This window comes from Talpa europaea (genome assembly GCF_964194135.1).
Source record: "Talpa europaea genome assembly, chromosome: 8".
In the NCBI taxonomy this organism is placed as follows: Eukaryota; Metazoa; Chordata; class Mammalia; order Eulipotyphla; family Talpidae; genus Talpa; species Talpa europaea.
In genome coordinates this window covers 71,514,294-71,540,977 of record NC_140075.1, presented here as the reverse complement: position 1 = coordinate 71,540,977, position 26,684 = coordinate 71,514,294, and the positions used below count along the sequence as shown (strand labels likewise).

The following is a 26,684-nucleotide window of genomic DNA, read 5'->3' as shown; positions in this document are numbered from 1 at the left end:
AGGGATCGAACCTGCGCTGCAGAGGCTGTGGACAGCTTCACAGCGTGGCACTCTAAAGCCTGTGCCACCAGGAAGGCCCGGAAGAAGTATATTATTCTTAGGACCAAGTTTCAGTACCTAAAAATGAGTTTCATGTATTTAAAATAGATTTCTAATCTAAGATTTTCTTAAGACTTTGAATTATGTTGAGTATCTAATTTCTATAATTACTTGTATTTGTAAAGCAATATGAATTTACTTCCGAGAAACTGTTTTTACTTAATAGTGCTTTTCAAAATGTGGTCCCCAAAGCAGCAGTATCAGCATTACCTAGAAACTTTTTAGAAATGTAAACACTTAGCCCAACCCCAAATGTTCTGAATCAGAAACTGGGTGTGGGTCATCAATCTTGTTTGAACAAGTTCTTCGGATGATTCTGATGTACATTTTAAGAATCTAAGAATCAATATTCTACAATAGAACAGAAACACTAATGGTTAAGTTTTTTTTTTTTTTTTAAGATTTATTTACTTATTTACATAAGCACTGGGTACAGTCAGAAGCACGTGAGGGTGAGAGAATTCACCAGAGCCAGAGCGGGGAGCAGAGCAGGCAGAAGGACCGAAGTACACTGCTGAGGGGAGCAGCGGGCAGCAGGAGAGGTCTGCGCGCCATGTGGGACCCTCCTCCGGTGGCCAGGCAGCAGCCGGGAATGGAACCATCGCTGCAGAGGCTGCGGGCAGCTTCGCAACCCAGCGCTCAACCGCTGCACCACCGGGGAGGCCCACTAATGGTTAACATATTAAAGACTTACCTTAAAATTTCTCATCTTTAAAGATGAGTTTTTTTTAAAAGAAATTCAATGAATATTTATAAAACTATATATTGCATGAAGTAAAAAGTGAAGGCCATTCCTGAATTAAAGCTTTACCCAGAAATACTAGGATTAATAATTGTTTCTTTAACTGAGCTTTAAAAACACCGAAAGAACCACTTTAATCCCTTTGAAAAAAAATTTGTTAACCAGTTGATTAAAATTAAGAAAATGTTTACAAGTAATCTTTAATCACATATCATTTCTTTTTTTTTTTTAAAGAGTTATTTATTTATTTATACAAGCACTGGGTACAGTCAGAAGTGAGGGAGGGCGAGAGAACTCACCAGAGCCAAAGCGGGGAGCAGAGCAGGCAGAAGAACGAAATCTACTGCTGAGGGGAGCAGCGGGCAGCAGGAGAGGTCTGCGCGCCATGTGGGACCCTCCTCCGGTGGCCGGGGATGGAACCGGCGCCGCAGAGGCTGCGGGCAGCTTCGCAACCCAGCGCTCAACAGCTATGCCACCTGGGAGGCCCCACATATCATTTCTAATCATTAATCAACAAAATTTAAGAAAGTGGTAAAAATGAGAAGCTTTCAATGCTAGAGCTTAATGTAGGGGAAAAAAAAAATTATTCCAATACTTAGAGCAGTTGGGGGCAGTATGTCCTTCAAATACACTAGTAGCAGCAAGATATGCAAGTTTTGAGATGCAAAGGAGAAGACTGGTGGGACTTATAAACCTCAGTCTCTACCTTGTCTTACAGACTTGGCATAAAAAATGAAAAATTTTTGGCATTAAAAAAATCGGAATTTTTAAATAGTTGAGGGGAATTGAAGAAGCTGCCATGGGAAACAGCTCCAGACCTTGGGCAGACAAGAAAATCAACTGTTATTGAAACAGAGCCACAAAGCCCATCTGTGGCAATTAAAAGCTGAGGTAAATTCTAAAGGAATACAAAGACTAATCTCTGCTGACATTCTAGTAGACAATAGCTAGCGCAGATCTGTGTATTAAATCTTAAAGACATCTTACAAACTCAGAGTTCAAGAAAGAGCCAAAAACACCTCTCAGTGGCTAGACAAACAATTTCTCATCTCACCTCTGCGCCTTTGAAATTCAATAAATCTGCTTTTTCTACTTTCGATACTGTCTCTAATGAATTCTTTCATCCACACTACAACCAGTGTCCCATCACAGCCATTATTCTCCTTCACAGGGCAAAGACCTACCTCTAAAGACCACTGGGAAGGCCTACTCTTCAAACAGGTGTATTTAAAAGTTAAGGGGGTATCATAAAAATTCCACTTAAATATTTAATCTAACGTTTGTGACTATAAACACAGTAAGATATTTATGAGCTTCCTAGCTACTTTTTTTTTTTTTAAAGATTTTATTTTATTTATACAAGAACCAGGGTACAGGCCAGATGCACAAGAGGGTGAAAGGATTCATCAGAGCCAGAGCGGGGAACAGAACAGGCAGACTGACAAAATACACTGCTGAAGGGAGCAGCGGGCTAGACAAGAGAGGCCTGCTTGCCACGTGGGTTGCTCCGAGGCCGGCGGGGATTGAATCGGCACTGCAGAGGCTACGGACAGCTTCATAGTGCTGCGCTCAACAGCCTGCGCCACCAGGGAAGCCCCTTCCTAGCTACTTTAACATTATTGAAACATAATTTCAAGCACAGTTGTCAAACTCTGTAACATTTCTACAGTTTGGGCAAAAAAGTAAGCCCAGGATTATATACAGACAAAAACACTGAGCATAGTTTACTGTATCTTAGGTGTCTTATGATATTGAAACATTTACAAGAGGTTACTAAATCAACAGAAAGAAAGAAAATAACTTGGGTGGCAGGAAAAAAAGGAGAACTCATTGCCAAATAACCTTTAATGGTGAATACCCTTGACTCTATTTTTCTCTCATTGTAGTAAAACCAACTAAGAGATGGCAATCAAAACAAATTCTACAACAAAACTATTTTCTATTCAATGTCCCAAGCATGCTGTAAGACTGAAAGCATTCAAAGCTAATATCTAGCCATAATTTTTTAAATTACATTATAAATTTTTATTCTGCTAAAGCCATTTTAACCGTATCTCGGTTATCTACAAAAATAGGGAGCAGAGTTCTGAACAGCTAGCAAAATCAACTAAAATTGTTCTTTCCCCCCTGTAACACACTACTAAAGGAGCTTACATACAACTAAAAATCGAAAATGCAAACTGCAAACAGGGCAAGAAACAAAAACATTAGGACTGAATCATGGGTAGATATCTGTATGCATGTGGGGAGATAATGAGAGAAAATACAGAATAAGAGGATTTCCACTTTATATTTTTTTTCTTCTAGGTGAAAGGTTAATATGTTGTCTCTGTTCCCTCAAAGTGATCTCACTTCAGCAATTATTAATGACTTGATGGCTCAAGAGAAAAATCCATCTTAAATGAAAGTATTAATAAAGTATGAGTCAAAGAGAGTTTAGAGGGCCTCCCCAGTGGCACAGTGGATTGAGCACTGTGCTGTGAAGCTGTCTGCAGCCTCTGCAGCGCAGGTTTGATTCTGGGCCGGCCAGGGAGAAACCCACAGGGAGGTGCCTCTAATAGATGCTAATAATGCCTCACCTGCTGCTCCCCTCAGCAGTGTCCTCGTCTGTCTGCCTGTTCTGCGTCCCGCTCTCTCTGGTGAATTCTCTCACTCCCCCGGGCCTCTGACCTGTACCCCAGTTCCTGTATAAATAAATAAATCTTAAAAAAAAAAAAAAGAGTTTAGAATTCCTACCCCATCATTCTAGAAAAATAGGATCAACAAAGCCTAATCTCTTCCCACATAAAACTGTAGTGAAGGAGTGTGGTATTGGAAAAACAGAAACAGAATCCAGACAAAACCAGGTGCCATGTTGAAATTCATTTCTAGCTCTTGGGCTAGTGTTTTGCACCATCGCAGGCTGCTAGATTCATTGTCAGTTCTCAGGGATGAAAAGATAATTTTGGAGTCTTTGGAGGATTTGTCCAGGCCTTTAATGCTGTATCAGGGGTCAGACCAGCTTTCTCACCCAGCATTTCTCTGACTCGCTCCTCTCGTCTGTCCTCCAGCCTCAGAGCGACGCTGCCCTTATATCCCCTCGCCATACATGTCCCTATATGCCTGTGCCCACTGCTCTTAATTACAGGTGCACATGCAAGATCATAGGTGCCTCTCATAGATGCTAATGGTGAGGAGAGGAGGGCAGAAAAAAGCCTGATTTTAACTCATTTACCCTACAGTTAGACAACTGTGACAAGCAAGCCATCATCAACCTTAGTGTAGTAGTCACTAGAACTTTTCGAAAATACTAACTTGTCTTTCCTTCAAGGCACGATTTAACATTGCCTTCCCTATCTTACTGAACTCAGCTGGCTTGAATTAGCTGTTAAGAAAATAGGAACAAAAGTTATGGGTATCGTTTCTGAGCAAAAGTTTTATGTGCCAGTATGTGCTTCACCACTTTTTCCCTCTGTCATAGCGACACAGGGAAACTTTTTAGAAAGTTATTCTGGGACCTGGAATGAGAAGGATGATGACATAGATAACCTACAATAGCATGAACAAGAATAATTCAGAGGTGTGTGCCACAGGAATTTTGGATTTATTACTGCAGCATGACCGAGCCTATCCTGACAAATAGTCTTTTTGTTTTCTCTACACTATTGATGTATTTATTATTTAGCTACTCTACAGAGATGTTAACTATTTATATAGAGACTCAAGTTTAGATTCTAAGCATCAATGCAAAAAGAAGGGAGACCCCCAAATTGAAAAAATGTAAGATAGATATGCCAGTTAGAAGATATTGGCCAGGCTCTTTCATGTGTTCACAATCAGTTGGCAGGGTGCCTGGAGGCTATCTGGTCCCATATGACCTTACTTATGTTTGGAGCCTTCGTTGGGATGGCTGTGCTTGCTTGAGTTCTCTTCTTTTTTTTTCTTTCTCTCCTCCTTCTCTCTCTCTCATCTCTCTCTTTCTCTCTCTCTATCAAAGGAGCTAAGCTAAGCTGGCCTTTTTTCACAGAGTAGTTGTAGGGTAAGGTAAAAGTATCAGGCTTTTCTGTCCTCCCGCCATTAGGATAGATGACGGAACCCTGCGGTCCTGAATGCATGCCTGATGGCAGGCACCTGGAATAGGGTGTGGGCATAGGTAGATGGGATTCACCTGGGCTAAAACTGGGCTTTTAAGGGCGGTGTCACCGGGATGCCAAGAAAAGCTGAGAGAAGGAGAAGCAGAGATCACCAGAGAATGCTGGAGAGCCCAGACAGGGTGAAGACTTGCTGGGGGCTGGGAGGCCTGCCAGCCTCCCGGGCCCCCAACCCCCCAGCCTATTGTGTACCTGGTAAATCCCAATAAAAGCCTGCAAAAGCCACTGAGGGTTCCAGGACTCTCTCCTTCTTTACCCCGTCTGCATGGGATCATAGAAAACCTGCTCAGTGGCCCTTCCTGCCCTTACAGTAGTATGATCAAAAGCTGCATGATCTCTTAGTCTTTGTTTGAGCCCTGAGTATCACTTCTGCCACATTCTACTGGTCAAAGCAAGTCTTAAGGCAAGACCAGATTCAGGAGATGGGGAAAAAGACTCCATCTCCTGAGAGAAACTGGAAAGAATCTGTGGCTGTTTTCAGTTCACACAGAAGTAAATAATGTTGGTGTAAATGAAAATACAGGTAGAGGGTGGGTAAGCGGAGAGGATAATTTAAGGAGAATCAGAGGAAACCTCCAAGGTGCTAATAATGATTCAACCATTTGAAGAATAAACATTAGAAGCCAAAGGAATAGCAAGTAAAAAGATTTTGAGCCAGGAACAAGTTCAGTATGTTTACAGAACTGGAAAAATTCTAGTGTGTCTATATTTGAGTGAAAGACAAAGAGAAAAAGGCAGAGATGAGGCTGAAAATAGAGATAAAGAGCTAGTAATTAATGATAAGAACTTAAATTTTATACTAAGTGTAATGGAATATTAATGATCAAGACCACTTACGAGTTTAGGAGACAGATGATGTTAATGGAGAAAGAAAGAAGTAATTGTTACTAGACTATAGAATATGTTTGGGGGGTCATGACCAATAAAACTTGTCAATTGTAAGTGGGGATATGTAGGGTAAGGAAAAATGTCAGGCTTTTCTGCCCTCCCACCATCAGGATAGATGACGGAACCCTGTGGTCCTGAATGCATGCCTGATGGTGGGCACCTGGAATAGGGTGTGGGCATAGGTAGATGGGATTCACCTGGGCTGAGACTGGGCTTTTAAGAGCGGCATCACGGGGACGCCAGCAGCAGCTGAAAGAGAAGCTGAAGAGAAGCTGAGAAAGAAGCAGCAGAAGCCAAGAGAAGAAGAGAAGCAGAGAGAGCCCAGATAGAGTGAAGATTTGCTGGGGGCTGGGAGAACTGCCAGCCTCCCAGCCCCCCAGCACCCTTGTCTGCTGTGTACCAGGCAATAAAAGACCTGAATAAAGCCACTGAGGGCTCCAGGACTTCTTAACCAGGTCTGCTGGATCAGAAAACCTGCACTGTGTCCATTCCTGCCCTTACAGGATAGTAAGAAAAAGCAATTAAAGGTGGAACCCTTGATTTTGGCTTGAGCAATTTGATGGGTGTCAGTGCCAATCACCCACTCATGTTACTTTAAAGAATATGATCTAATTTTGAGCTCTCCTTAACTATCCTTTTCTTCAGATTTTTTAAAATTAAATATAGTACTTTTTTTTACATTGTTGTTAATTTTTGGAAAATGTATGGTTTCTCCCCTCAGGTGTGGTCACCATAGTTCTTCCACCCCCAAAGCACCCATAGTCCCTCACCAAATTCCTTTGTGCATCTCCCCTCCCCATTTTTACCTCTCCTTGCTTGGATGCCTCATATCCAAGTAGTCAACTTTGAAGGTTTGTCTTTGACCCTTTAGTTTTTTTTATATTCCACATATAAATGAAACTTCAGAGGTGTTTGTAAGGGTCAAAGTAACATATTGGTGGGAGATTGCTCCTTCATAACAAGAAATCCATGATAGGGTGGGGTCAGATGGGTGAAGGGGGTCAAAAGATACAAACCACCAATTAAAAAAACATGTAAGTCATGGAATAGGTGCTCAATAAACAGTAACTGAATCTACATCTCAAGATGTTAACTGTCCTTCTCAAAATTGAGCTATATAATTCATCTTTCAGCCACTCAGAAGAACCCTTCATTCTTAAAATAATGCAAACCAGAGCATTTTTTTCTTTTGGAAATTTGAAACCAAATAAATATTTTTAAAGCAGGGTATGTGTTATAATGAATAAACATCTACAAGGTGAATAGCAAGTCTTATCTTGCCCAGATTTATAGAAGGTTAACCAAGTTAACTAGAGAGGGCTCAGACTAGTCCTTTCTGAATTTCAGTACATTCCAAATTATGTTCACTTATCATGTACACAAGACTGTTTCTGTAAAAATGCAGATACTATAAATGTAAGAACTAAAATTATAAAATTCTCAAAAGAAACAGGCATAAATCTTTATGACCTTGGAAATGCAATGAATATTTTTTAGATATGATGCCAACACTACAGGCAAAAAAAGAAAATTGGGCTTCATCAAAATTCAAAACTTTTGTGTCTCAAAGGAAACCATCAAGGAACTGAAAAGAGAATCCAAATGGGAGAAAATATTCACAAATCATATAAAGTCTAATATTCAGAATATATATATGAAAAAGTATAGCTCAACTATAGAAGAAAATCTTATTAAAATGGACAAAGGATTTAAAAAGACATTTTTCCAACGAAGATATACAAATGTCTAACAAACACATGCAAAGATGTTCGATATCATGCATAATTAGGAAATGCTAGTCAATACCTCAATGAGATACCACTTCATGCACACTATGATGGTTATAATCAAAAAGACTGATAATAACAAGCATTGGTGAGTATGTGTAGAAAATCAAACTTTGCACTGCTGGATGGAAATGTAAAATGGTAGTTACTTTGGAAGTTTAGCAGTTCCTCAAAAGGTTAAACAAAAGTTACTGTATGACCTGGCGATTCCATTCCTATTTGTATACCCTAGAAAACTGAAAAATATATATATACACACAAAAACATGCACCTGAAATGTTCACACAGCTTTGTTTATAACAGCCAAAAAAAGTGGAAATGTCCAGAAACTAATGAATGGGTAAATGTTATATATATGAAATGAAACACTATTTGGCATTGAAAAGTAATGATTTATTGGGCCTCCCCGGTGGTGCAGCAGTTGAGCGCTGGGTTGCGAAGGTGCCTGCAGCCTCTGCAGCACCGGTTCGATCCCCGGCTGCTCCCCGGCCACCAGAGGAGGGTCCCATGTGGCGCGCAGACCTCTCCTGCCGCCCGCTGCTCCCCTCAGCAGTGTACTTCGGTCCTTCTGCCTGCTCTGCTCCCCGCTCTGGCTCTGGTGGATTCTCTCACCCTCCCGCGCTTCTGACTGTACCCAGTGCTTGTATAAATAAATAAAATAAATCTTTAAAAAAAAAAAAAAAAGAAAAGTAATGATTTATTTATGCTACAAAATGGATGAGCTCTTTAAACATTATGCTATGAGAAAATATGAAATGTCCAGAATAGGCAAGTGCATAAAGACAGAACATAGTATTAGTGATTGCCAGGGTCTAAGGGAAGGAATGAATTGAGAATGACTACTGATGGATACAAGGTTACTTTGGAGGGAGTGAAAATGATCTGGAATAGTGGTAATGATTGCAAAACTCTGTGAATATAGTAAAAAACACATAACTGCATACTTAAGAAGAGTGAATATTACAGTACTTGAATTATATCTCAATAAAATAAAACAAATGCAGATACTAAAGAATTGAGACATAATTTGATCAAGATCCTAAATTATGCCAAAAGTGAAAACTAGTCAGGAACTTTAGTCTCTCCATTTAGCATGTCCTATAATTGTATGACCTCACAATCAAGACACCAGAAACTGTAAGATGAGCCCTGATTTAGTAATAACTTTAAGGAAAAAGTATTCTTTATCATAAACCAACAAAATCATATATTAATCTAAACAGCTCCATACCATATTATTTTTTACAGAATTTTAAGTAATATTTAAATATAGGCTTTTATATCTAAGTTAAATGATCTTCTGGATCACTTTTGACCATAGTAGGTCTCTATATCTTCACAGTGACAGGTGATATGCCACTCTCCTTAAAATGTATGCTCTTCAGGGCCTCCCCGGTGGCGCAGCGGTTGAGCGCTGGGTTGCGAAGCTGCTTGCGGCCTCTGCGGCGCCGGTTCGATCCCCGGCTGCTCCCCGGCCACCAGAGGAGGGTCCCGCATGGCGCGCAGACCTCTCCTGCCGCCCGCTGCTCCCCTCAGCAGTGTACTTCGGTCCTTCTGCCTGCTCTGCTCCCCGCTCTGGCTCTGGTGAATTCTCTCACCCTCCCGCGCTTCTGACTGTACCCAGTGCATGTATAAACAAAACAAACAAACAAATAAATAAATAAACATGCCTCTATTAAAAAAAAAAAATGTATGCTCTTCATATTTACTTTTATATCATTTTTAGGACCAAGAGTATGAAACCAAGAAATATCAAAGAATACTGAGATTTTCCCTGTATTTCACATTTAATTATTGCGTTCTCATTCACTGAACAGGAAAAAAATGGTATGCTATCCCAACAACCTAGTAAGTATTAAAAAATGAAAACTGGGCTACACAAGAGCATGAGAGTAGAATTACACAAGAAATAAAAAAAAAAAAAGATCTGTGGGATATGTGGTATGCCTTTATTTTTTACAAATCTGCAGCTTCAGAGATTTGAGAAAAAACTTTTAGGTGGCATCTCTAAGCTGAATCTTTGAAATGAAGTTTCCAGGTTTCCTAAATATAAATACCAGTACACTATGGCTCTCTGCCAGCACCCAGCTCTCTGAGGTCTCTGTAACATAGATTGTTGCTAACATTAAATTCTTTTAAGAGTAAAAGTTAAAAGTAGTGGCAATATCTATAATTTCCCAGGTCCATCTTTTGTTTTTTGCTGCTGTTTGCCAAATCTAGGGGAATTTTTCAAATTTCCCTCCCATATCATAAGAGGACATGTCTACTATACTATCTTTGTATGTTACTTTCCCCAAAAAAGTAAGCTCAATTTAGGATGCTTATTTCTAACAACTCAATTTTTAGTCCTTTGTATGAGACTGGAAATCAAACAAAAGGTGAATAAATACAAAACTATTATTTCTCACAGATTAGAAGAGGAATGATTTAGAATGAGAGCTTCTGATTCTGAGCTTTACCAAGCATTAATGATAAATAATTTCATGCTTTCTTTTCTGGCTTTGTCAATATCTTTATCAATATTACTGCCTCAACTGCCATTTAAGTACCAAAGAGACTTAAATATTTCTACTTGCTTTTGTGCTGTTTTTTAATAAAGGATTAAAAAGTACATACTTGGGCCTCCCCGGTGGCGCAGTGGTTGAGCGCTGGGTTGTGAGGCTGCCCGCAGTCTCTGCAGTGCCGGTTCAATGCCCGGCTGCTCCCCGGCCACCGGAGGAGGGTCCCACATGGCGCGCAGACCTCTCCTGCCGCCTGCTGCTCCCCTCAGCAGTGTACTTCGGTCCTTCTGCCTGCTCTGCTCCCCGCTCTGGCTCTGGTGAATTCTCTCACCCTCCCGCACTTCTGACTGTGCCCAGTGCTTGTATAAATAAATAAAAATAAATCTAAAAAAATAAAAAATAAAAAGTACATACTTGATCATAAAAATGTAGGCATAAGCATAAAGAAAAGGCATATGAAGAAATGTCTGTAAATCAAACTTGTTCACTGTTAGTACTTTCAAGCTTTTCTAAGTATAAATGGCTGAATTGGACTAATAGCATCTCTGAGAAAAAGCTTTTAAATTGGTGGCAATTTCAAAGAAATAATAGAGTTCAAATATGGATGAGAATGACAATAGATTGCCAGTGACAAAAGGCACAGGCTGAAACTCCGGAGCTCTCGACAACCTAATTTTGATGTTATGATCATTTTCTAAGGATTTACTATACAAAATGAGCCTCAATTTTCTAATTCTCAATTCTATAAAATGGGGGTTAAAATAATTGTTCATCATGTCTGTAAAAAAATCATGTCATTCCTATTAGAATTAATGAAACAAATTATTTATAAATTGATAAAACAAATTATTACCTCACCAAAAAAAAACCTGTTGAGGTTAATTTATGAACATACCATGTTTGGAAAAGACAAATATGAGTAGTGAGGGGTTAATAACTTTTGATAGCGTATCTTGATAATGTACAAATAGAGGGATGTGACCTCCAGGGAAATGATAAAATAACCCCATAGAGTGAGTAGGGTCCTAGGAGAAGGTTAGCTAAAGGCTATATAAAAAGGGTTAAAATGGCCCTTTATTACACAGACTTTTTAATCTCTCACGTGGGCATAGTCTCTAATTGCCACTTGCTTGCAAGAGATGAAAACTGTGAATCATAGAGGAGTAGATAGCACTGTGGCAGCTTTAGGTGCTTATTTTTAGAGAAAAGAAAAAGGAGGAGTTAAGAGAGGCACAGAAGATCACAAATGGAAACAAAAACTATTTCTAGAGATTTAGAATAACAAAATTAAATTGGTACTTACAACTTGAGATTCACGAACTTTAGGAAACATTTTGGCAACATTGAGGCCATCAATGACAATATCAAAAGGAGAACAGTATTTCACAAAGTTCTTAAATCTCTTAAGTTCCTAAAAAAGAAAAATCAGACAAAGTATTAACAAGATTTTAGTAAGGACTTTATAATAAACAAACTGCTATGACTATTATTATTATGATAAATCAAAATATTCATTCCTTAAAATAATTTAGCATTATTGGCAAAACAAACATCTGTAAGACATTCAAACAAGAAAGGAGGGAACCACAAAAAACTGCCAAAATGCTTGGCTAATTCTTGATCTGTATATGCATGAAAGAGATTCCAAATGGCCCAGTAAAAAAGCAACAGCTGAAAGACCTGAGTAGAGATTTACATTTACTATACACGACAGAACTTGGTGTCTGAGTCTAATCAAATTTAACAGCCTGCTAAAACAAACAAATAAAAAGTGAATAATCTCCAGAGGAAGATAACAAAATCCAGAGACAATACTATGTATCCTTCATTATGTCTAATATACAACTAAAAATTAATAAATGTGGGAAGAAACAGGAAAACTTGATCCCCAGTAAAGAAAAAAAGGAAGTCAATTGAAATCAATCCAAAGTACCAATGCTAGAGTTTTCAGGCAAGAACTTTTTAAGTAGCAATTTTAAATATATTCAAGCATTTATAGGAAAATATAGCTATTATGAATGCAAAGAAGTGAAAACACAAATGTAGCAACTATAAAAATTAACTCCTAAAATCTAAAGGCACAAATGTGAAATAAATATTCACAGGGTAGACTAGCTGTAGATTAGAAATAACAGAAGAGTCAGTGAACACAATTGACGGAGCAATAGAAATGAATCAACCTGAAGAAAAAAAGATTGAGAGAAAAACATGAATAGGGCCTCCCTGGTGGTGCAAGGCGTTAGGCACCGCACTATGAAGTAGTCCACAGCCTCTGCAGCACAAGTTCCATCCCAGGCCGGCCAGGGAGAAACCCTCCTGTCTCGCCCGCTGCTCCCCTCAGCAGTGTGTTTCGGTCAGTCTGCCTGTTCTGCTCCCCACTCTGTCTGTCTCTGGTGAATCCTCTCACCCTTCCCTCTTCCCCTGCATCTCTGGCCTGTGCCCCAGCTCTTGTATTCATAAATAAATAAATCTTAAAAAAAAAAAAAAACATGAATAGGGAGGGCCTCAACAGGGTGTGCAACAATGTCAGACAGAGGTTTATACATATAATTAGGGTCCAAAAGAGAGGACAGAAAGGAAAGGGTAAACAGAAGTTTTTGAAAAAATGGTCAGAATTTCCCCAAATTTGGTGAAAAGCGTAACTTATAGACCCTAAAGGCAGCACAAACTTGAAGGAGAAGAAAATCATAACTAATAGTGTAACATCATAATAAAACTGGTAAAAATTAAAGGGGAAAGTCTTACAAGCAGCCAGAAAAAAAGGATGGATAAAATAACATCAGCTGAAACCTGGATTTAGAAGAAGAAATTAAAAATCAGAATTGGTAAATGTAAGGGTAATTGTAAAAAGAATGTATTTTTTTCTCCTTTTAATTTCTTTAAAAGACAGGATTGCTTAAAGCAAAAATTACCATAACAATGCATTACAGGACTTAAAACATATGTAGATGTGGTATACATGATAATAATACAAAAGCTAAGAGTTAAATGAAATTCCACAAGGTTCCTACTTTTTATGTGAAATGGTACACCTAAACACTAAGTGGATTAGATTAAGTTAAGGATTCATATTGTAAGCCCAAGTCAAATATTAAAAATGAGTGCAGAAAAGATAGAGATAAAAACAAACAAAAATTAAATGAAATACTAAAAAAAAAAGTGATTAACCCAGAAAGACATGAAAGGTAGAAAAGAGGGACAAAAAAAAAACCCTGGATAAATAGAAAACAGATAGCAAAGTATAATGTTCAAAAACAACACTATTAAAATACTGTTTATACACATGCAATTTGCAGCAACATGGATGGCGCTGGAAGGGATCATGCTCAGCGAAATAAGCCAGAAAGAAAAAGAAAAATACCGGATGGTCTCACTCATAGCAGGAATCTAGAAAACTTAAATAAGGGACCAGGAAAATGAAAAACTATAAGAAAGTGAAAATCAAAATCAACAAAAAACTATGAACCAGAGACACTCTATGGGGGATGGGGGGTGAGGAGGGGAGGGATTGGGGTCAAAATATGGGGGCTGCAATTGTATGGGGAATATAAAAATAAAATTTATTTAAAAAAATAAAAAAAAATAAAATACTGTTTATAGTAGATATATTTTAAACCTAAAGATACAGATAAGCTGAAATTAAAATGTAGGGGGAAATATATATCATGCACTAGAGTAAGCTTAAAAGTTGGAGAGGCAAGATTAATTTTAGACATAATACACTTCAAGAAGAGGAGAACTTCAAAAAAATAAAAACATTTCATCATAACAAGATCAATATATCAGGAAGCCATATTCATAAATAAGAACAGCACTTGAAATATATGAAACAATATTAAACAGAACTGAAAAAAGGAACAGGTAATTCTACAATTACATATAGAGATTTCAACACTCTCCTTTCCAGGTAGAACAGGTAGATCAAAATCAGTAAGGATACAGAAGACGTAAACTATGCTATTAACCACTTGAATTTGATTGATAGCTAAAGGATACTAGCCCCCCAAATGGAAGAATATTTATTCTTTTCAAAATGCACATGAGGGCCTCCCAGGTGGCGCAGCGGTTGAGCGCTGGGTTGCAAAGCTGCCTGCAGCCTCTGCAGCACCGATTTGGTCTCCAGCCACCAGAGGAGGGTCCCACATGGTGCACAGACCTCTCCTGCCGCCCGCTGCTCCCCTCAGCAGTGTACTTCGGTCCTTCTGCCTGCTCTGCTCCCCGCTCTGGCTCTGGTGAATTCTCTCACCCTCCTGTGCTTCTGACTGTACCCAGTGCTTATATAAATAAATAAATCAATCTTTTTAAAAAAAAAAAAAAGCACATGAAACAACAAGATAGACCATCAGTTCTATGCTGTAAAATAACACTCAATACATTTTAAAATATTAAAATCTAAGAACATGTTTGCTGAACACACATAATTAAATCAGAAACCAAATAGCAGACATACATAAAATTACAAATATTTCTAAATCATAATGTATTTCATCTTTAAACAAAACAAAACATTGATCCATATGCATGTTTTCCGTCTTATTGTTTTTAGCTTTTTTATCCCTGTCAACTCCTGTTGTGAGGGATCTCCTCTGACCTTTCTACTCACAAAACATTTTGTTTTAAAATTTCCCTTCTCAAATACATTCCCTAGAAAGTATTCAGAAAGTTTCAACTTATATCAAAACTATTAGTTGGAATAAGGATACTACTTTTTTTTTATAAATTTAAATAAAATTATCAAGAAGACTAAATATGGTCATTTTTGTTTCGATCTGAATGAAGCAAGGGCAACAAAACAAATGCACTGAGTTTCTGTAATTCAGGTTTCACTAATAATTAACATGAAAAAGATTTCCCACTACATTTCTAATTTATCATTTTGGTGTTGATCTTAGGACTGCATTGTATTCACCTCAGGAGTAATGACAAACTAAGATAATTTAGTATTACTGGCAAAATAGACATCTGCAAAACTCAAGAGTTAAACTAGATTAACTTATAAAATCCCCTTTTATTCTGACAGTCTATGTTAACAAGACTTGGAAATCCCTTAAAATCACAGAATGAAAAAGGGTATACTTAAGATAGCTTATTTGAAAGAGTCTCAGAAGCCTCTGCAATCACAGGATGAGTAATAAAATTTCATCCAAAGATTATCCTTCTCATCCATGTCTTCAAGCAGACAGGCAAAAAATTCCAAGATGCCAGGTTGGGTTTTTTTTTTTCCCATCACAAAAGCTCCACTTACTAAATATGTTACAATTCACAGATTCTTTGTAATACTTCTGTGGGGCCTCAAGATGCTCACTTTCCAAACTAAACAAGTTTATGTCATTGTACTCAAAAGCCAGGGCTGATAAGGCAGGACTAAGAGTTGATCTACTGAGATGGCATGCTAACTACAGCATAGGGCATCACAAAGGTGCAAGGCTAGCTGTTTTAACAGAGGATAAACTTAAAGAACAATTATCTCTTTTGAAGACTACTGCTGAGGTTGGACTTAATTACAGATTGGCTAATATTCTGGGGCTGTGAAGAATTTACCAATCTTTTGGTTATCTGTTAAAGAAGCTCTTTTTCTAACCAATACTTTTCTTAGGATCAAATTTACATACCATAAAATTCACATGTCTGAAGTGTACAATTTAGTTCATAGACTGTGCAACATCAATTACCACAATTTTAGAACATTCACTCTCTCAGAGAAGAAACTCCGTGCTCATTAGCAGTCAACTTCATCCTCCACCCTATGACAAAGCAACCACTAATATTTCTGCCTCCATTGACTTACCTATTTTGGACATTTCATATAACTGAATCTACAAAGATGCAATCTTTTGTGATTGATTCTTTCATTCGATATGTTCTCCAGGTTCATCCATGTTGCAGGATGAATCAGCATTTCTTTTTATTGCTGAATAATATTCCATTGTAAGAATATGCCACATTTTATTTATCCATTTATCAGCTGATGGATATATGGGTTATTTTCCACTATTATGAACAATGCGGCTATCAATATTTGTATACAAGTTTTACATGAATGTATGATTTCATTTCTCCTGATTATTTAACTAAGAGTAAAATTACCATGTCATAGTCTATATCTGACTCCTTGAGGAACTGCCATTTCCAAAGTGACTGTATACCACTTTATGTTCCTAAATGTAATATATGAGGCTTCCAATTCCTCCACACCCTTACCAACACAAGTTACTGTTCATGCTCGTGGGTATTTCAAGTAGTTTTAATGTACATTTTCCCAATGACTAATGATGCCAAGTATCTTTTCATGTTTTCATTGGCTCAAAGGGATTTCATTTCTGTGCCATTTAGGTTTTATAAATTCAAAATATATCTCCTTCAGTAATTGTCACAACTTCTATCTTTATTCACTTTATACTTTTAAGTCTGAAGAGTGTAACCACACAGGACTATAAATACTTTGACTTACAACAGAGGTTGTTGATTTCAGTGATAAACAGCACATGGCATAAGCCTCATTGTCTAAGATTCCAAAGAAAGAGGTAAAGATTGGGCCTCCCTGATGGTGCAAGGAGTTAAGACACAACCTATGAAGCTAACCGCAGCCACTGCTGGAAGAGTTCCATACCCAGCCAGGGAGCTGACCCACATGGGAGTAGAAGACCTCTCCTGACTCGCCAGCTGCTCCTCTCAGCAGTGTGTTTCAATCTGCCTGTTCTGTTCCCCACTTTGTCTCTGGTGAATCCTCTCATCACACTCCCCACCCCATACCTCTGGTCTGTACCCCAGCTCTTGTATGCATAAAAATAAAAAAAAAAATCTTAAAAAAAAAAAGAGGTGCTTGTATAAATAAATAATTTTTTTAAAGGATTTGAAGATTTTATTTTATTTATTTATACAAGTACTGGGTACAGTCAGAAGCGTGGGAGGGTGAGAGAATTCACCAGAGCCAGACGCGGAGCAGAGCAGGCAGAAGGACTGAAGTACATTGCTGAGGGGAGCAGCGGGCGGCAGGAGAGGGCTACACGCCATGTGGGACCCTCCTCTGGTGGCCAGGGAGCAGCTGGGGATCGAACCGGCACTGCAGAGGCTGCGGGCAGCTTCGCAACCCAGCGCTCAACCGCTGCGCCACCAGGTAGGCCCTAAATAAATAAATCTTTTAAAAATATATATATATAAGACAAAGGAGCTCAAACAAAACATTTATGGGCTAGATTCCACTGTTAGGCCACTATTTATAATATTTACTTGGTCAATCAACAGATTTTCATTGAACACCTATTATATGCCAAATAATGTTCTAATTCTAGGAATAGACCAATGAATAAATTCCCTGCCCTCCGGAAGTTTTTTAGTGGGACATATAATACCAAGGTAACAAATATATGTTAGTTTCAGGTAGAGAAAACTTGAAGAAAAATTAAGCAGAATAGACTATTAGCACCACTTTCACTAATCCCTTTTTATTTTAGCTATGGTAAAAGGAAAAGGTCTTTCTAAGACCTGAATGAAGTGAGGACATAATCCATACTTTCTTTGGGAGAAGAACTTTTCTAGACAGAGGAAAGAACTGGCAAGGCCCTCATTTAACACAAAAGAGATTTGCATTTTTAGACTAACAACTAGATAATATGGAAGTTCAAAGAAAATGTATAGCATCTCTGTAATTATGCTTCTAAGTTTTTTTAAAAAAACAACTTTTTTTAAAAAAATTATTTATTTATTTATTTATTTTACACAAGCACTGGGTACAGTCAGAAGCGTGGGAGGGTGAGAGAATTCACCAGAGCCAGAGCAGGGAGCAGAGCAGGCAGAAGGATTGAAGTACACTGCTGAGGGGAGCAGCGGGCAGCAGGAGAGGTCTGCGCGCCATGTGGGACCCTCCTCCGGTGGCTGGGGAGCAGCCAGGGATCAAACCAGCACCGCAGAGGCTGTGGGCAGCTTCGCAATCCAGCGCTCAACCGCTGCGCCACCGGGGAGGCCCAAAACAACAACTCTTAAAAAAATTTTTAAACCAATTCTTGCTTAGTACAATATGAAAAGGGTAAATAAATGTAAAAACAATACTAATATTGTTAGTCAAAAATTTTAAATAATTTACACCTTATCCTGCCACTTATTAGAAACAATGAAGCAGAAGTGATTATTTGTTTTTTGGTTGTTTCCTAAGCACAAAGGAGCCAACTACATGTCCCAAGAGAGAAAAGAATGGCACAACGTATACACTACAAAGGACACATGAGCTCTACACAGAGCTGACTCCAGCATTTGCCATCAAAGAGCTGACTTCATAATTACAAACAACTCTCACAACATACATGGCAGTAGAATTTGATTCTTCTATTTATTACTCCTCCTACACTATGGATGAGAAAACAAGTTAAACAGTTGATTTTTCTCAACAGGTGACATGCAAAGAGATGCTAAAACTTCCTTTTTTGCTTTTCTACTTAGAAGAGATTAAAACTTCAATTTTTTGAATGATGATCCACATGTTCATGATGGTTTACTTCTATGCTGAAGCAATGATATAAATCTTACTAGGAAATTCAAAACAGATCTCTCATTTATTTAATTTAATGTGCTACTACAGTATAGCAGCTAAAGATAAACAATAATTATATTAAGAATGTTAGATCTTAAAAGGAACACTGATCTTAACATATCCAAGATATTTATAACCAAAGTCCTGCAACATCAAATATTTTTTTCTAAAGATCAGAAGAAAGGGAGTCTTAAAACAACTGGCTTTAGTCATAGTGGACAAGGAAAAACAGGGGAATACCAGCTATTTTGGTTGAAAGCACTGCTCTTAACATGGGAACAACAATAAAGAAAAAAAAACCTCTGCATATAATGGCCAACTTTCTTTGTGTGCTTTCTTTAAACTACAGAATACAAATAAAACCTCAATGAAAAGAATACTAACATGACTGTGTATGGTAGCCAAGGAAATATGAAGTCACATGTCTGAAAAATGTCACTGCAATCTAACAACTAATAATCTTAGAAGTTTGTATTAATTTAATAGCAAGTTACGATTTTGGGTTTTTTTTTTTTTAAGATTTATTTATTTATGCATACAAGAGATGGGGTACAGGCCAGAGGTGTGGGGGGCGGGGTGAGAGGATTCACCAGAGACAGTGGAGAACACAACAGGCAGACTGACTGAAATACACTGCTGAGGGGAGCAGCGGGAAAGACAGGAGAGGTGTGCTGCACCATGTGGGTTGCTCCCTGGCCAGTCGGGGATTGAACTCATGCTGCAGAGGCTGCGAACAGCTTCATAGTGTGGCGCTTAACCCCTAATAACAATGGGGAGAAACTGAAAGTGTACTTGCATAATTATGAATAAAAGAGGAACCTTTCCAAATGAACACAATGATGTCAAGACACAATACACAAGCTTCTCCATCTCTACCAGGAATATAAGCAGGAAAAATATAGCCCTTAAGAAAACAAAATAAAACTCAGGGTTGTATCTTAAATAACTTGGAACACAAGCTTAGACAAATCATGTGATACAATAGTCATCATGCTTAACTGAGAAATTACATAAAAACTTGTTCTGGTCCAGTAATATCTCTCAGGCACATGGCAAAAACAAAACAAAACAAGATACTCTAGAGAAACACAGTCAACAATCCAGGCAACAAAGGGATAGTTACAGAAAGAACTAACCCCTCTAAAATTGAACTCACCAACTTAAAATTACAGACTATCAAAGTAAACAAAGCATTATATTATGAGAACCTTCTAATATGACAAAAGAATAGAGCCCCCCCCAAAATCAGGATAAAGGATAACAGGAAAATCTAAGAGACAATATAAGTATGTAAAAAATAATTAAAACATAGAAAAGGAATTAGACTGTAAGGAAAAGAGATACCTTGAAAAATTGAAGAGGAAAATTTGACAGAATTCTAAAATAATCAAAACCAAATGAAAGGGAGTGGGGGAAATCCAAATGCTCATCAGCTGGTGAATAAACAAATTGTGGTATATTCAACACTGGGATACTGCTAGCAATAAGGAACTACTGATACTTGTAACAACAAAACTATAAAACATTATATTTAAAACTAAATCTAACATAGTGTTAAAAACAATTCAATGTTAAATGGAAGAAGGCAAATAGAAAAATTATAGATTATAGGATTCTATTTATATACAACTTTTAGTAAAAGCAAAACCATAGACACTGAGAACAGATCAGTGGTTGCTGAAGCCGTGTAGGAATAAGTACTGACCTCAAAAGGACATACTGGAACTTTTTGGGGGGATAGAAGCATTCTAAAACTGCATTATGGTGATGGTCACGCAAGTGTATAAATTTACTCAAAATCACAGCTTGTAGACCTTTTAAGTAAATTATTGAAACAAAACCGGGGAAACTCTTAATTGAATGGGTAGGAAGAAGTAAAAAGTAGTAAACTAGAAGATAGATGTAAAGAAGTTACCTAGAACGCAATTCAGAGAGAAAAGATGAGAGAGAAAGAGTACAGACATGAAGGAGGGAGTAAAAGAGTCCAACAAAAAGTTTAACAGGAATTTTAGAAGAAGCAGTATTTGAAGACATTAAGGGCTCAAAATTGATTCAATATGTGAAACCTCAGATTTCGGAAACTCAGTACATCCCAAGTAGGAAAAGTAAATACACCATAGTGGAATAACAGAAGTTAAAAAAAAGTAATAATCTTAAGCACCACAAGGAAAATAGAGATGATCTACAATGGAACAAGAAATATCAGACCAAGATCACCATTAAGTAAAAGAGAAACTAGAAGACAATGGAAAACGATCTTCAGAGTTAGGAAAATACTAATTCCTATAGAAACCATCATTCAGTAGACATTTTCAGACAAAGAATAAAATAATTCACCATGTTTATCCTGTCCCTGATAAAGATGCCTAATAGGAAGTTTGGGATTCAGTGAGAATGTGAGGTTAGCATGAATACATGATTTTTTGTTCATAAAAAAGTTTTTTCAGTTATAAAATGTATTTTGTACTTGACTTGTGGTTAATAATGTTTAAAGTTCACTGCTGACTCAATAATAAAGGTATGGTATATGCACACAATAGACTACAATGCAACTATTAAAAAGATGAAATCTTGTCATTTGAACAACATGGACAGAAATTGAGGGGAATGTGCTAAGTGAAATATGTCAGAAGGAGAAAGACAAATACTGAATGGTATCACCTATGGAGAATAATGAAAAAAGCAAATAAACATGTAAGACAGAATAAAAACAAACACTTGGATTTTGACAACAGAACAGAGGTTACCAGAGGAGTAAGAGGTAGAGGTTTTACCCAAAAGGAGAAGAGGGTCAAATGGACTGTGGAAAGGGGTTCATTTGGTACAAAGGTGGTGAGCATGATGTGGTATACATTTAAAGAAGTGTGAACCTGTACTCCTAAAACATATGGAGTGCTGTGAACCAATTTTACCTCAAAAATAAATAAATAAAATTAAATATTATATAAAGTCATTAGTAATAGAACTATGTAATATATAAAATTGGAGTTATGCCTTATTTACAAAAGAAAAAAAATGGATGAAAAATTTCAAGGAAAGGGCCTCCCTGGTGGAGCAGCAGGTTGAACACAGTGCTGTGAAGCTGTCCCGCAGCCTCTGCATCGCAGGTTCAATTACTGGTCGTCCAGGGAGATACCCACATGGTGCAGCAGAACTCTCCTGTCTTGCCCACAGCTCCCGTCAGCAGTGCTTTCAGTCCATTTGCCTGTTTTGCTCCCCGCTCTGTCTCTGGTGAATCCTCTCACCCTCCTGTGCCTCTAGCCTGTACCCCAGTTCTTGTATAAAAATAAATAAATCTTTTAAAAAAATTTATACAAGAATTCTCATACTTAGCTTAGCAGTGTCTATGTATGCTGATGTATACCAGTAACATTTCCATGAAGGTCAAAGAAAATTGATATATAGCCTTACTGCCCTAGCAATTCAATTTGCAAAAATCTATTTTACAGGTATCTTAGAATATGTGAGAAATTACAAGTGTATTAAATGAGTCACTGTAGCATTTTTGTAATAGTAAAAGACAAAACAATCTAAAAAAAGACTGAATTAAGTAGCTAAAAAGCAGTCATTCTGCACAATGGAAAACCAAGCAAATAGAGAAAAAAGGATGAAGAGGAAGGAAATGGGGAGGAGGAAAATTTCTTCTTTGTTTTGAAATATAAAATGATAGACTGCTATCAACTACATAAAGGACTGAGAACATCTCACCAAAGATTTATCAACCATTTAGAAACTTGAAGTAAAGATACATGTTCACTTTAAAAAAGAAGAAATGCTTTCCATCAACTTGTCCTCAAAACAATTCTGTGAGAAAGCTAAGATGCAGAGAGAAAAAAGATCATGTTAGTCACTACATAAAAAATACAGAGCATCTATTTCTACTCTTAAGTTTATTACTTTATTAAGCTGAATGATCTTATTTCTTTTATTTATAAAACAATAGTACAGGGCATCCCTGGTGGCTCAAGGGTTAAAGTCTCAGCACTATCAAGCTATCACCAGCCACTGTAGCATGAGTTCAATCCCTGGCCAGGGAACTAACTCACATGGCAAAGCAGACCTCTCCTGTCTTGCTTCCTGCTCCCCTCAGCAGTGTATTTCAGTAGATCTGTCTGTTCTGCTCCCCATTTTATCTCTGGTAAATCCTATCACTGCCCCGCACGTCTGGCCTACACCCCAGTTCTTGTATGCATAAATAAATAAAAATGAAGCTTTAAAACAACAAAAAAAGTACATTTATCCAAGTAGATTTTTCTACTAAATACCTCAGACAGAATGCAATTTACCCATAAGTATAAAGTTATTTCCTAAAACCTGTCTGGTATTGGGGAAATAGGAGCTTACACAGGTAAAAAAACAATAAATTTCCTGGCAGAACAAAAAGTTAGATTCTTTTTACTCCTACCCTCCTTTTCTATCATACTATATCCTGACAGACAATAAAGAATAGCTAAAAGAGAAGCAAAAAGACAAAATATTTTTTTTTTTTTAATAAGGGAATTTCTTTTTTTTCTTTGAGGAATGTTTTATTTATTTGTTTGTTGGTTGGTTTTTGTTTATACATGCACTGGGTACAGTCAGAAGTGCGGGAGGGTGAGAGAATTCACCAGAGCCAGAGCGGGGAGCAGAGCAGGCAGAAGGACCGAAGGACACTGCTGAGGGGAGCAGCGGGCGGCAGGAGAGGTCTGCGCGCCATTTGGGACCCTCCTCCAGTGGCCAGGGAGCAGCCGGGGATTGAACCGGCGCCACCGAGGCCACAGGCAGCTTCGCAACCCAGCGCTCAACCGCTGCACCACCGGGGAGGCCCAAGACAAAATATTTTTAATAACAGAATCTTGCTTCCAAATTAGAAACGAGCACATCAGTAAGGAAAGGCAATAACATGGTGTGGATGCTGCAAACCCAGGAAAGCTGTTACCCACTGTTCTTTTATTGTTTGTTTGGTTTTTTTTAAATTCCACTTTCCGTTCAAAGAGTTCATCCATGCACCCACGCCCTGGAAATCCCCTTCGCTTCACAATTAACCAGGAACTAAAGCACTAAAGCACCAACATAATGCCTAACTTCCCTCCCTCCCTTGGAAGCAAACTGCAAAATTATTTAAATCCTTTCACTGGATGATCCCAATCCAAAAGAAGATAAAAATATCCATTAAGACATACCAAAAAAAAACTTTTCAAAAAAGAGAGACAATAAACAAGAGAAAAAGGATTTGAAGAAATCAAGCATCATACATAGACAGAATTTAACTAAGCCCACAAAAAGAATTCTTAGAGAAAACACATACACAATTACTGAAAAAAGGATGAAGATATCTTAGAATATGTGAGAAATTACAAGTGTATTAAGTGATTCGCTGTAGCATTTTTGTAAATAGTAAAAGACAAAACAATCTAAAAGAAGACTGAATTAAGTAGCTAAAAAACAGTCTTTTTAAAGGTTCTTTTTTAAGAATCTTTGTAGGTTTTTCATTTTCACCCTGAAAGAGTAACCAAACTCAAAATCTTTCCTTTAACAGTATTGTTGGAGACATTATTATTATTATTATTATTATTATCTTCCTCAAGAGACAAACACAAGCCCTCAGAGAAGCTGTGAGAATGCTAGTGGCCTAGACTAGCTTATTTTTTTTTAGATTTATTTATTTATTTATACAAGCACTGGGTACAGTCAGAAGCACGAGAGGGTGAAAGAATTCACCAGAGCCAGTGCAGGGAGCAGAGCAGGCAGAAAGACCGAAGTACACTGCTGCGGGGAGCAGCGGGCAGCAGGAGAGGTCTGTGCGCCATGTGGGACCCTCCTCTGGTGGCCGGGGAGCAGCCGGGGATCGAACCAGCGCTGCAGTCTGCGGGCAGCTTCGCAACCCAGCGCTCAACCACTGCGCCACCAGGGAGCCCCCCTAGACTAGCTTATGATAAACCATTCTGGGTTTGCATCTTCTCAGCTGGGGCATCCATTAGCTTATATGATTTTGGTCAATTACTTCACTTTTCTGGGTCTTAGGTTCCTCGGTTGTAAAACTTTGCACATCACAGTGATAAGTAGCCTGTTGTAAAACTTTGCACATAACAGTGATAAGTAGCCTATGGAAGTCCACGTGAAAAGCAGAAAGGAAATGAGAAGTAATTTTACTCTGAAATTCAATAAAATTGCATGATTTGACCACAAAGTCTATACTACAAAAGCCTCTGCATGTGCTTTAGCTAGCAGTAATAGTATATGTTTACCAATAGTTTGTCATTTATAATTCTTTGGGTTTTAATACAGGAAAATAACTTTCTATATTTTTCTTTCTGACTCAGAAATTGACTCCTGTAGAGTAAAAGGATTCCTGTAATTACCCATAACCTAATTGATGCCATTCATGCAGGAAAAGCATACCTGTGTGTTGGCTGTTCCTGGGTGTTGTAAAAGGGAGCCAAAGATCATTATGCACATACCCCCTCAGAAAGGTTCTATGGTAAAACTAGATCCATCACCCTTGTAAATCAAGTGTTCTGTGCTGGGGATTGAGCGCCTGTAGTGCATCCTTGTAGATTACTTTAGACCCTTATACTGTGCATATATTGTCTGATTCTACCCTCAAAACAACCCTGTGAGAAAACTAAGATCAGAGAGAAAAAGGGCCACATCAGTTACTACATAAGAAATACAGAGCCTCTATTTCCACTCTTAAGCAAAATCTTCTTATTTCTCTTATTTAAAAAACAGTGGTACAATTTAACAGTTGTATTGCAAAAGCCATCAGTTTAATTTTTTTTTATAACAATGAAGCAGAATTTACTATGTTATAGTCAATTTTAACGTTAATTAAAAAATAAAATGATTTGGGTTGTCTTTTTCTATTTATGCTTTCTTTTTTTTTTTTTCTTTTGTCTTTTTCTGTTCTTAACCAAAAAAATGAATAGAGAAGGGAACGTTTTAATTCTTGGAATTTCTAGTTGCTAAAGTTAAACAGTTCTAAATCTGACTAATGATAAATAAGCATATAGTAAACCTTTGCGCATCACAGAGAAAAGTAGCCTACAGAAGTCCATATGAAAGGCAGAAAGGAAATGAGAAGTAATTTTACTCTGAAGGAAAGCCAAAGGTGAAAGAGTTATACAGTAAATGGGAGAGGCCAGAATACTCAAGTAGAAATCTTGGGGATATCCCGGGAACACTCATTAGCTCAGATGACGTGTCTTGTACATCTCATCAGTGGTTTTCCCTCCTATGTCTAACTTATACAGATATTGAATAACTGAAGAGAAATGTACAACTGGAAGATGAGTCATTCCACCAGTAAGCAAAGAGATTAAGGGAAATTCTGTTTTCCTGTGAACTTTGACACAATTTGCATCTGTTTTATTATTCCCACTTTCAATTACTGCTAATACATGTTTGCACATCTTTTTCTTCTGTTGCCATTAATTAAGCAAATAATACCAAGGTAAGTGTTAAGTATTCTTTGACCCTCAAAAGACATACATCAGACAAAAAAGGAGGTAAGATTACTGGTATAGTGTAAATAGCATCTGTTACTGGGTTTGAACTCTGGCTTCAAAACTTTAACTGTGTAGCTTTGACAAGTTAAGGAACTTCTGAGCTTCAATTTCCTATTTATATAATAACTCTTTTCTCAAGAGTTATTATGAAGATTAAAGGATACAATTAAAAGGTAGTAGCTGTGATATAAGAAATAATTAATTAATGCGAAAATAACAATATTTATTGCATGCCTAGTGTATGCCAAGCATTGTGGAGAATACAAAGGAGGGTGTCTTCTCTCAAACAATTTATAATGTGGTTGAAGAGTCACATATATTGATATAAAAAAAAACCTAAACACTAAAACAAGAGAATTGGTATAGCCAAATGTGTGTCAGAGTTCAAAAAAGCTGTAAGTTCAAAGGAAGAAAGGATTAATGTGGACTAGAAAGGTCAGGTGAGATCTTGTTAGAAAAGGGACTTGAGATACACTGTGAATGAAAAATAGAATTTGAAGAGAAAAAGCAAGCAAAGCAATCA

General features: G+C 37.6%; 1 protein-coding gene across 2 annotated transcripts in view; it reads right to left on the bottom strand.

Annotated features, from left to right (window-relative positions):
- Window positions 1–26,684, bottom strand: part of PRORP (protein only RNase P catalytic subunit) — a gene marked incomplete at both ends in the record, with an annotated part of 126,136 nt that overhangs the window by 73,013 nt on the left and 26,439 nt on the right. For both annotated transcript variants that reach the window (XM_084240027.1, XM_084240028.1), the window contains one exon: window positions 11,451–11,558. In XM_084240027.1, the coding sequence (XP_084096153.1) occupies window positions 11,451–11,558 (108 nt within the window). The remainder of the gene's footprint in view (window positions 1–11,450; window positions 11,559–26,684) is intronic.